The sequence below is a fragment of the Amaranthus tricolor genome, chromosome 2, assembly GCF_026212465.1.
Source record: "Amaranthus tricolor cultivar Red isolate AtriRed21 chromosome 2, ASM2621246v1, whole genome shotgun sequence".
Classification (NCBI taxonomy): Eukaryota; Viridiplantae; Streptophyta; class Magnoliopsida; order Caryophyllales; family Amaranthaceae; genus Amaranthus; species Amaranthus tricolor.
This window is the reverse complement of record NC_080048.1, coordinates 16,654,163-16,667,388: the sequence shown is the minus strand read 5'-3', so window position 1 is coordinate 16,667,388 and position 13,226 is coordinate 16,654,163. Positions and strand designations below refer to the sequence as shown.

General features: G+C 30.8%; 1 protein-coding gene across 1 annotated transcript; it reads right to left on the bottom strand.

Moving 5' to 3' along the window:
- Positions 1-5,079: 5,079 nt before the first annotated feature.
- On the bottom strand, positions 5,080-7,533 carry LOC130806837 (uncharacterized). The gene is made up of 2 exons (XM_057672056.1): positions 7,226-7,533; positions 5,080-6,135 (listed from the first exon to the last, which is right to left on the bottom strand). Exon 2 carries the CDS (start codon positions 5,630-5,632, stop codon positions 5,216-5,218), a length of 417 nt encoding a protein of 138 aa, XP_057528039.1. The 5' UTR covers positions 5,633-6,135; positions 7,226-7,533; the 3' UTR covers positions 5,080-5,215.
- Positions 7,534-13,226: the final 5,693 nt, after the last annotated feature.

The following is a 13,226-nucleotide window of genomic DNA, read 5'->3' as shown; positions in this document are numbered from 1 at the left end:
AACTTTGGTTTATGAAATGATTTTTTTTATTCAAACTTTAATACAACTAATCTTATATCTTACTTTAACCAATTCCCTTTTTATCTCAAACATCTGGTTTTCTTAGTTCTTGATTCAATGTTCATCCAATATTTCTTATATTTAATATATAATCAATAATATTATATACATACTCCTAAACAAAATTGATACTTACGAACAATGTAGGCATTATCCTTTATTAAATTTATTCACTTTTAACATATAGTTTGTAATCTTTAACAACTTAACATAATTCTAACCATATAACTAACTTTATAATTTACATCATAATACTAACCGATAATCAACTCATTATTCAAACTAAATAAACCAACTCATCATCCGCCACACCAACTCATAATCCTAACTTACCAATATAATCATATAATGCTCAACTATAAAAAAGATCAGTACATATCTCAACTAAACAAATCACCTCAAAACCTCAACTAACAAATGCAACGCATAAAATCCTAACCAGAATATGCTAACCGTCATAAACATACTAAATTATAACCAAACAAGAAAGCACCTACCATATCATCTTACTTTGTTAACTTCAAATTTATACTCATATTACAAATTCTAAGTGGACCCTTTTTGACACAATAAACCAACTCATGGTGCTTGATTCATATTTATTTATTCATTTTTTAATCTCTATCCATATTAAACCAAATCTTACTCTAACTCTTCCCGTTTCTAAATCAATTACCAATTACAATTCACTATCAACTTTTTTTCAAATTCTAGTCAAATCATTTGTTACTATCCCTTAGACTATACTCGATTCAACATTATTCTTCAATAGACCGACAACAACAAGGGGAACTTCTATACTTCAATTTATAACCATTTCAAAGCAAACACTTAAAAAGCTCAATTTGCATCTAGAATCAATTTAAAATTGAATAATCTTTACGATTAACTCTAATCATTAACTAATGAATTTTGCTCCCCATTTCTTTTAACATTCCAAATTAAACCTAAACTAAGATAAGACTAACTAAAATCCCAACTTTCGATTACAATCCTCTTTTTCTAGTTAATACCAAAGAATATCAAACAATTATACATATTTTTTTTCCTACACATACAAAGTAAGCTCAACAAAGTTTACCTTGATGGGTGTACCTCAAATATCCATTTTACTAGTTTAGATTCAAATCACCAATTACAAATTTAATATATGTTTTCATTTTCAATTTAATCAATTAAAACCCAAAAATTATTAAGTGACCTAATTTATATAATTTTCACAAGATTCAATTGTAAACCATAAAATTTCACTTCTTAAAGATTTAAATCAAGTAATTGAATTTGTTTGAGTGGGAATGTACCTCAAGCATCAATTCCTCCTCTTTAGATTCAATTCACCAATTGCTAATGTAATTCATGTCTTCATCTTCACTCTCAAGCATACAACTCTTTCAATTTTCATGGCTAATTCATTCCTATTTTCACCATCCCTTCATCCTGGAGAATGAAAAGAAAATAGAAATTGAAAGCTAGCGGAGGCAGCAAGTACTGCGATGGTTGCTACGGGTGGCGACCAGCAAACATGAGCAGTGTATATGGCGGTGGTCACACTGAGGGAAGCCGTGGTTTCATCAGGAAAGAATTGGTTTTTTTTTTTCGTTATTATCACCTTATTTTGAAAGATAAAGTTTGAATAAAATAAAGATGGAAATGAGGTAAGGCTATTCACGTGATATACTTAAAAGATGGCAATTGGTCGGACTCGACTCGGATTATACATACTGCGACTTTGCTTTGGATAATAGTCGAACTTTTTTTTTAGTCCACTTCCATTTGGAGTCGGATTATGCATACTCCAACCTTGCCCTGACTCGGACTTTATCGTTGTGATATTGTAGTAATGATTTTAAAGCATACAAAATTAACAAAATATATTTTTCAAATACAATTTAACAAAAATTATGTACTTTGAATTCAAGTTTAACAAGATAAATAGTCCTACTACTGCAATTTAACAAAATTTTCTCGCATTTTGATTTAGTGTATTTAATTTCTCTTGATCTGATTTGTCGTATTTTCATTGATTAATCTAAATAAAGTAACCAAGTAGTTTTTCAAAATCAAAAACTACAATTAGCACGAGAGAGAGCTAGAGTAAGTCACGTACTCACGTCTAGAGTTTTAAAGGAAACAAAATATTGGGGTAAAAGTCAAATTCAAGTCGGATTTCCTTCAAGGTCAGAGTTGGGTCGGAGTGTCGGATTTTTAATAAGGTCCACCTCCTGTCCGTCTCTAACTCGGACTCGAATTGTAAAGTCGGAGTCGGAGTCGGATAACTTTTTCCTCGGACTCAAATCGGATTATTTTTCTCGGATCAAATCGAATTAGGGTCAATTTTGGACTGAATTGCCATCCCTAGATATACTTAGCTTTATTTTTTTTTCTTTTTCTTTTCCTTGTTTTTTGATCCTTATCCTAATTTTCTTTTTTTTTTTTATTTTTAACATATATTATTAACATCATTAGTAATACTTACTAGTTACTACTATGAATTTAATCACTACTACTATTTTTTTTTAGGAAAAGATTTTTGTGTTACCCAATCAAAAAAACGAGATACAAGGGAACAAAGACCCTTAGGTTTCCAGCTTATCTCCCCATGGTTGCATCAGTGTGAATACAAAGCTCACCTTTTAGGAATGGTTTCAAAGTGCATATAGGAATTAAGTCATGCTTAGACATAAAAGCAATTTTATCAAAATTACTACTACTATTGTTACTACTACTTTTATACAAGGGAGAAGATAAACAAAAAAAAATTGATCTTAATATTCAACGAGTAATACTTTATTTATTTTTCAACTAACTATATGGCTTCACCAAAATAATTCAAACCAAATAAGTCTTTATTCAACTTAATTGTTTAAATATTAAATAAAATCTTTAAAACAATAACAAAATTTTAAAGGTTAATATTATTAATTAATTATAATTATCTTATTTTAAAGCGGTAATTAAGGAGCTTAAAATCATATGTATTACAGGGACCGGTCTTGAATCGATTGGGCTACAAACTAGTGTTTGAAGCGTATAGGTGTAAATAACTTTTTTGTACGACGTGCTTATCTTTGTAATAGTCTTTTTAAGTTGTTTTTAAATTTGAATAAAGATGTTATTTGTATTCTTGAAACTTCACCTATGAATGAAAAAGTTGATTTACATTACTTGTGGCATGTTAGACTAAGACATTTGAATTTTGATAAAGTTGCCTTTATGTCTAACCATGACTTAATTTCTATGTGCACTAAAATGTCTAAAAATTGCAAAATGTGCATGTAAAATAAGATCACAAGAGCACTATTTAAAAGTGTTGAATGAAAATTCGAGATTTTGGAATTAATATATAGTGATCTTTGCGACTTTCATAGTATACCATCATTGAGAAATAAAAAATATGTCTTAACTTTTATTAATGATTTTTCAAAGTTTTGTTATGTATGCCTTTTACATACAAAATATGGCGCTGTTAATTACTTCAAGATTTACAAAAAAGAAATAGAAATAAAAATTGGTAGTCAATTTAAAAGGTTAAGAATCGATATTTTGATCCAACTTACTTTAATTCAATGGGTATTATACATGAAAAAACCGTCGGATACGCACCACAATCAAATGGTGTGACCGAGAGGAAAAACCTTACTCTACAAGAGATGGTTAGTTCCATGTTATCCTACTCTGGCTTGAGTAAAGGATTTTGGGGTGAAGCAATGCTAACAGCTTGTCACATTATTAACCGGGTTCCAACGAGAACAAATAAGGAAACTCCTTATGAGCTTTGGTACAAAAGAAAACCAAACTTAAGCTATCTTAAAGTTTGGGGTTGTAGGGTCATTGTAAGATTGCCCGATAACAAAAGAAAGAAACTTGGTGAATGAGGGATTGAATGCATTTTTATAATTTATGCTATTTATAGCAAAACTTATAGGTTCTATGTTATAGAACAAAATGACTACATATCGATTCATTTGATTATTGAGTCAAGAGACACAATTTTTGATGAAATTAGATTTTTATCATTTAGTAGACAAAGAAATCTACAAATTTGTACCAATGACGATGTTGATGATAATCAACAAGGTTAACCTCTAGATGCTGATGAGAGTCTACACCTAGATGAACAACAAAGTGTTGATCCTATTCCTCGATGGAGCAAGAGACAACGGATTAAAGCTAAGAGCTTTGGACCATATTTCGAAGTATTTTTGGTTGAAGGTACTAGAAGAAATTTCTTCTAATGTTCCATATTTATTAACTGTGGAAGGTGACCCATTGACTTACGAAGATGCTATGGCATCATATATTAGTGCTTTTGGAAAGAGGGTATTAATGATGAGATGCAATCCATCATGGGAAATAACACTTATGTGTTAGTGGAACTTCCTCCTACTTGTAAACCAATTGGTCGCAAATGGATTTTTCGAAAGAAAATGAAGATTGATGGTACTATTGACAAGTTTAAGACCCGTTTAGTGAAACAAAGCTTACACAAATGCTTGGTATCGATCCACTACAAGAAAACTTGTTTTTAGCAACAGAAAAAGTCGTTGCTAAAAACCTGATTTCGTTGCTAAAAATGTTTTTTGTAACGAATTCCATTGTTGCGGGTACAGCCGTAGCTAAAGGTTTTAGCAACGACTATGGTGGTTGCAAAAGGTATCTGTTTTTTGCAACGAGATCTATTGTTGCAAAAGAAGTATCGTTGCAATTCCTTCCAACGTTTTTAGCAACAAAAAAGCTCGTTGCCAAATTTTCTGCATTTTTAGCTACAACTGTTTTCGTTGTTAAATATATGTTTTTCACAACAATTCAAGTTGTTGCAATACATGATAGTCAATCTTTTGCAACGACTTTACTGTAGGGAAAACAATTAAGTAAAATTTGTTATTAATGTTTTTAGCAACAACTATTACCGTTGCAAAAAATATACACATTTTTCGCAACGACTTTGTTATCTTCTAAAACAATCTACAATCTATATATAAACTAGACAATTAAAATAATAAATAATTTATAACCAACTAAACTAATATCACCGATTATCATTATATATTAATTTGTATCCCAAAATATCACACGTCCCAAATATTATCGTGTGTCAAAAATATACCTAATTCATATACATGTAACGTATAACCAATTTTCCAAAATAATTCTCCTACCATATACAAGTTTTCATGCAAAAATTTACAAGTGATAGGCACTTTGCATTCTCAATCTCCATAGTTGATGCTTCAATTTCATCTGCTTCCATTGAATCTGACACCTCCGTTTGTATTTCTGGTAATGGGTTGAGTGTATGAGAAGGTACCCAAGGGACGACTGCTTTGCATACATCATCCTGAACGTTATCATCATCCTCATCTTTAAGTCTTGAAGAGTTGAGCTTGCTACCCCGAAAAACTTGATTTGCAACAAACTTAAATGCTCCATAAGTTTTTGATCCAATTATAAATAGACCACAAACAAAGACAAAAATTGAAGACCATAATTGGATCAATATGCCTAATGAATCTGATATGGAAATCCTACAAACTAATGATGTTAGCATCCAATATGGGCCAAACATGAGCATAAAGGCATTACAAGACCAAGAGAAGTCAGAAGAAGAATTAAAGTTTAGAACATCAAGTGGATTTTTCTTACAATTTAATTTGGGACAAAAAACTCTTTAACAGCCATATATGACACTTTTATAGACTGATCTACATGCTTATTGCTAAGCATGTTTTAGAAATTGAAAATTGAATTTCCACAGATACTGTAGAAAATAATCATACAACTATTATAACCAGGAATAAGCTTGTAGAAAACAAGAGATAACTATAAATTAGTAATAAAAAGACCACATGGCATAAAAAGTCAAAAGATATTGATAGGAAGCAGAGGAAGTTCACCTGATTTCTCCAGTAAAAGCCCCACCTTTCCCAATCCAACAATTCTGAGAAACCCTACAAAGTTACAGTTTCATAGCATGATGATGAATAATAATTCTGAGAAAATCTCACCAACATCTGGCTCCAATGTTGCACTGTTCAAGTCCGAAACAAGTTTACTTATAGATTCTTTGGTCCCATTCTGTTGAAACAATATCACCATGTCAGAGTTTTATCAACTAACATGGAAGAGGGAAAAGGGAGACATTTAAAATCATAACCAAAGTTGGAATTTGCTTGCAAAGGTATCCTAAATGAACACGATACAAAAAATGCATCTAAATAAGTAAGAATTGAAATTTTGAAACAAGATACTATAAATATCATGAAAATAGACCTTGTGGGTTTAACATAGTAAAACCACGTAGATAAATTGGTCTCTTCACGGGTCACACTACCCACAGTTGTCCTAGACAAATCATACAAATAATTAAAGCACTGACAGTGGTAGCAAACAACCAGCTTATTTTTACAATACAAGCAAATGCACCATCAAAATTAGAAATAATAAACTACTTAGCCCCATCTCTAAATGTTCAACAAAGATTACCAAAAATGTGCACCTTCTATCAGAACAAGATAATAGAAATAGGTAATTTGGTGCTTTTAAGAAAAATAGAAAGTTCAAAATTACAATTAATTGGTCGAAAGAGAACAATAATTGCAGTTTTTCTAGGCAATGCACAACTTGAGTACATTATAGAAGAACAAGAGTCAAGAGTCAGAGTGTTATTGTCAAACAATTAAATTCATACTTCTAATATCAAAGGATGCATAACATTACAGACAGTAGTCAAGTACTCCGACAAGAGGATTAAAGATGATTCATTCAGTCTTGCAAATAACTTGAAGCAAGCTGATCCAAAGAGCGCCCCCCCCCCCACTATTATCAATCACAATTTCAACCCTAGCGCTAATTTCAATCACTGAAATATCAATTATTGATTACAATTAGGTTAAAATATCAATTCCAACACTAATATCAATCACTAAAATATCAATCCCAGCACTAATATCAATCACTAAAACTACAGGATTCACCTATTGAAATTCGAAAACAAGGAAAAAAACTACAAGATTCATCACTTGAAATTCGAAATATCAAGAACAACACTACAAAATCCATCTACTAAAGTTCAAAAACAAGAAAAATCCAAACGAAAGTATGAAACAAATCAAACAGAAGGCTTGAAAAAACCCTAAAAAATCAAAAAATTAACCAATATACTTACATTACGAGATTCCACACTTGATTCCGTGGTGAATGCTGAGATTGGAGTTTGAAGATTGGAGGAGGAGCATCGAAGCCTCGAAGAAGCACAGAAGCACTGTCGATACTCGATTGTCGATGGGTTGAAGGCGAGGAGGCGATTATCAGAGAAGCACAGGAGCACAGAAGCACAAAAGCCTCGAAGAAGGAATGAGAGAGGAGGCGTCAGGCGAGGAAGAGAGGAGATTAGGAGAATGCGCGATTTCTGAAAAGGAGATGGAGATTGGAGGCAGCCAGGAGAATGCGTGTGAAATGAAATTAGGTTTAGTGTGTTTTCACATTTTATTAAAATATACCTCAGATATTTTGCAATGACATTGTTGTTGCAATACATAAAACAATTTTTCGCAATGACTCGTGTTGTTGCGTTACCTAATAATACTTTATAGCAACGACTGGTATCGTTGCAAAAAACAAATATTAATTATTTCAAAGTCCGCACTCATGTTTTTTTATGGCAACGATTATTTAGCAACAACAACGGATTTTGCAACAACTTGTATTTTTCGCAACGAAAAAAATATAGTCGTTGCTAAAACTTGTTGCTAAAAACAAGTTTTCTTGTAGTGATCATTTTGATACATATGCACCGGTTGCAAGAATAACCATTATTCGGTTGTTGGTAGCTTTAGCTACAATCTATCATCTAGAGATCCATCAAATGGATGTTAAAACCGCATTTTTATATGGGGAATTAGATAAGGCAGTTTATATGAAACAACCCAAAGGGTTTGTTTTGAAAAGATAAGAGTAAAAGGTGTGTAAATTTGTTAAATCCTTATATGGACTTAAATAAGCACCTAAGCAATGGCATCAAAAATGTGATGAAACGATTTTATACTTTGGATTCAAATTTAACCAACCCGATAAGTGCGTTTATAGCAAATTTAATAACAATGGTATTGGGGTTATCATTTGTCTATGTGTAGATGACATGTGAAATAGTCGTATTATTAATGAGATTTCATTAGTCGTTTTTAGCGCCTAATTTTTTTTTATATATTTTTTCAATACTAATTAAATTTTAATTATTAGTGATGGTAGTAATTTGAAAATTTTCTATGATGATTAGAAACTTGTCAACTCGTAACGTAGTTATGAAGTGTAACATGTAACGTAAACTTTGGAGGTAAAACTTAAAGTTGAGCAACTACCCATAACATTTTGGGATAATTATAATACTTACCCGAAAACATTATTTACCCATGTTGAGAATAAATTCAATATTTCATACACATACAAGTGATTTTTAAACATAAAGTAAAAATTACATAATTTGTTACATGTATAACAATTTTTACCCAAACCTTAAAGTATCTTACTTAAACCTTTCTTACACCATATTAGACCAAATTGAGGATAGAAATCACCTCAAATCAGCCCCAAAACATCAGCCCCTAGCTGCCATACTACCCCTCTTTTAGCCCCAAAACCCACTTACACACTCCACCAAACTCTCTACCCAAAGCCCCTTTTGTTCTTACCTAAAGCTCCAAGCATGCAAACATTATAAATCAAGACATATTTGTTGTCCAGATTTTCAGCTCCATCAACCTTCTTTCACTCTTTATTTTACTCCTAAATTCATCCATAAACACAATAGAAGTTCAATCTTACAATTACTAGCAAAAATACCTTCTTTTCTCATCAAATCTTTTTCAAAAACCCATCTAAAACTTCTGAAAATTTATGTTTATAAACTCAAATCTCTTGTAATAATAATCTTCATCTTAAGAGATTTCCATATACCCCAAACTTGAAGAAATCAACCAAGTATAGAGTAAGTTATGTTCATTTCTTTATTCCAATAGTTTTTGTTAAAACTTGTTCATGTAAAACATTTTTTTTACATGAATCTTTCTATAAACTAAGATCATTATAAAATGAGTATTTTATCTCTGAAATTACAAAATCATCACTTATAAATCTATAAAAATCGGCCATAATAGAAAGTAAGAAGATGTATTTCCACAAACATATAAATTTTGTTACTTAAAGGATTCAAGTAAAATTATGGGACTTAACTAAGTATGTTGCTCAACATAATAAGTATACTCTAAATATGTTAAAATCATCACAAGTTTTAGTCTACCTCTAACTAGGGAAAGTTAAGTGCATGTTAGAAATCCAAAATTATTATTGATTTTTGGATGAATGCAATATGTTTAATTGAAGAGTTGGAGTTGAGACTTGAAGGGCAAGGACCCGAAGTTAGAACCACTTCTAAGAACGTGTAGGAGCTTACGTGGGAGCTTACGGAATAATTATATAGGGTGATTTTTAAAGGATTTAAGAACAAGTGGGGAAAGTTTGTGTATAAACTTGTTTTTAAAAAAAATAAAATTCCCAAAATGAAGTTCTTAAATCTTGAAAAATGATGTCAAAATGATAAATTTGAGTATGGAATGATTTATTACATGTATTATTATTGTGGCCATCATGCATGTTGATTTTATAAATTAGTTTAACACTACTTTGTGAAAGTTATTGTGATGGAAATGATTATATGAATTTGAAAATATTTGAAATTCATTTTAAAAGAAATTTTCAGTAGCTATATATTAAGAAAATTTCTTGGATACTTTTTGTTGAGATTATTCGTTAAATTGATATTTTAATGGATTTTACGGTGTTAAATACTCTTATTATAAAACATGGTATTAGATGAACTCTTCAGCATCAAAAATAATTAATAAAAACATATTATAATGTCTCCAACAAGATTTGGCCAGAATATATTTAATTTGTAATTTTTTTTATGATTTTTGAATAATCGTTAAATTGTTTAACGGTAAATTGTAAAATGGTAAAATATAAAATAATTACCAAACAAAGACATATGGACTTAATATTTTTATCACATACTCATATGCACAGTAGGTAAAATTGGTAAAATTTTGGGAAGGTTTCATTGACAATTAAAGACCTTAATAATTTTTACTCGGTTATTAATAATCGGTAAGTTTGAAAACAGTAAAATATAAAATAAATACTAAATGACGTCTTTGGACATGAAAATTTTATAAGACACTTATATAAACAGTAGATACATGTTCAAAAATTTATATGGATTTTCGTGACCATATATGAACTTAAATAAATTTTATTCGATTTATCGGTAAAATAACGATATTAATTATTAAAAATACCCCACATGATTTTTAATGGTTATGTAAAATTTTTTATCCCCCTTAAAATAGCTTCTAGAACATCATATAATTTTTGTAATATTTTATTCGGACTCAAAAAATTTTAAACCTATTTTATTCTATTTATCGATAAAATGTCTATACAAAATAATAAAACATCATACATGACTTTTATAAGTTTAAATAGCTTGATAAACATGTTATATGACTTCAAGAACTTTGGTATAATTTTATAAAATAAATTATTAATTATTTACTAATTTATCAAATTAATAGAAAATTTTTATTTATTAAAAGGTGTAATATTGTTAATTAAATTTGGGTAAAAATAGACCTATATCAAAAATTTATAATTATATTAATAACCTACTGCCTCATAGTATAAAATAAGTTTAAATTATATGGTTTATAAATTTTACGGATTTAAGATACCATTTAAATAACAGTAAATACCTAAATTGTCGAAAATAATTGTAAGATCGTTATAAATTCACATAACCAATTATAATCTGATGGGACAACCTTAAATTCATTTTAAATAAGGTATTATAATGACTTGATTATTTTGTGCCTTATTGGAGAATTAATATGTATTTTGTAAATCAATTATCGATTTATTACCGGCAAAACTATCTCGTATTTAAGAAAATAATGTTTTATGAAATCTTCAGTCATAATTATTTTATAGACTTATGAATCATATTCTAGTTGTTTTGAATGAATTTCAAAACTCTTTTAAGTTATATTTACTTTAAGAAGGATTGAAACGAAACATTTTAGTAGTTTCCTTGAAACATTGTATTGAACTTTAATCACTTTTTGTTACGATGCATTTCCATACATGCTAGTGATGCCCCAATATAATACAAAGGTTATGTTTGATAATATGATTATGCTAAGCATGTTTTACCCATGTGGAAAATATTATGATTTGATTTTGCTAAGTCGGAAATAAAGTATGTTTTGCTATGTGCAAATAAAAGATGTTTATCATATGGAAAAAGTTAATATTTTTGACTTTCAATTGCTATTAAAATTACAAGATATATATTATATACAAAAATGTTTTAGCCTAAATGGCGGGTACATATGCCACAACAAATGTTGTGTACATGATTAAACGGCTCACCAATGTTGAGCGCGTATTATTTATAATATCATTGTGTTACATTTACCGGACATGTCGCGGACGGTAGACCGACTACCAAACGAGTCACAGGATGACTCACAAAGTACCCATGTAAACTTATGATATGAGTTTGAAATTGATTTGGATCCATTGAGATCTTATGATATACGATGAAAAGTTAGAATTTAAAATAACTATAAAGCCATTGAACTGGGTTTGAATGCTAATATGATTTATCAAATGAAAAAACATATTTCAAAATGAATTTACTAAAATAAAAAAAAGGTTTTAATAACTTGTTTGACGGACACCAATGTGTTTATATGATGCGTGTATGGGCTTGAATGCTTCAAGAAGACAATAAACTCGACCAAGAAACCATGCCAAGACTGATTACTCACAATGGCACACACATGATAATCCTTCTGTTTGAACAACAAACAAGAAGGTTGGCCAGGACAACTCTAAGGAGTGGCCCTTATGCCGTGGATAGAGACAAATAATCCGCACTGGATTGATTGGCCTCTTCCTCACACTCAAATTGAAAGGCACTCTCTCAATTCTTGTGGAATTAACCTGGGAAAACCACTTTGCTTTGACTCACAAAGAGACCCTCTCAGAAGGTAATTGAACAACAATTACTTGAATGCAAAATATTTGATTAATCTGAACTGAATGATACAAATGAGGTTAGCCCTTTATATAGGGTTCTAACGGTCATATTTGGTGTCTTAACAAATTTAACTACCTCCGTATTTATTGTTCTGAGCGCGTGAAATCCAAACAAAACAAAACAGAAAGTAAAACGGCCTAATCATGCTAAGTATCAGCTGTGCTGCAGAATTGGCGAGCAGGGGTTCTTGCGACTCCGTTTGTGGCTTCTGTGAGTACAACCAACAAGGTTCTTGGGCCTTGACTTCTTGGTTCATGTATAGAGATGTTGTTTTCCAAGTTTCCTCGTTCATTCATGCAGTAGGTTGAGCTCTCCATGCTACGCAAGGTAGGCTGGCAGGCGTTTTGTTGTCTTGCTGTCAGTTGGTCAGAAAGTGAGTTTCTGTTTTGCATAGGTGTTGCTGTGGGGTTCATTATTGACTCCTCTTGTTGTTGTCCTTCTTTGATTCTCATTTTTGATGATTGGAGTTGATCTTCATTGATTGTCTCGTCCAAATTACAAGGTGCAGCCCTCAAATCAGTAGCAGCTTTCAAGTTGGTAGCTATCAAGTTAGTAGGTTGTTCATCTATGTGTTCCTCTTGACTTGTCTCAGCTTGTGGGCTGTCCGCATTTGGATCCATATTTGGATCATTATAGTCATCCTTTTTGCTGATACTATGCTTTGTATGTTTTTCCAATGGTTTTGTTTTTAGAGCAAACCCCTATGGCACCTCGACGGAGAATGGATATGCGAGCGGAAGATGAACCCGAGTTGGAGTATGACTCCCCTTTTGTTTAGATCTCGTTATTGTATTTGAGGGACTATTAGTTTAGATTTAGACTATTTTAAGGATGTAATTTGAATTTTGGACTTATTTCGATTTGGTTGTAATTTTTCTATATTTTGGACAGTTAAGACTTCCGTTATATTGCTTTGGTTTAATTCAAGTATTATACTTGGATATTGGTTTAACCTTTAAGTAACCCCTTAATTGTGTTAACAAAAGTAAGCTTCCGCTTGATTAATACTAAA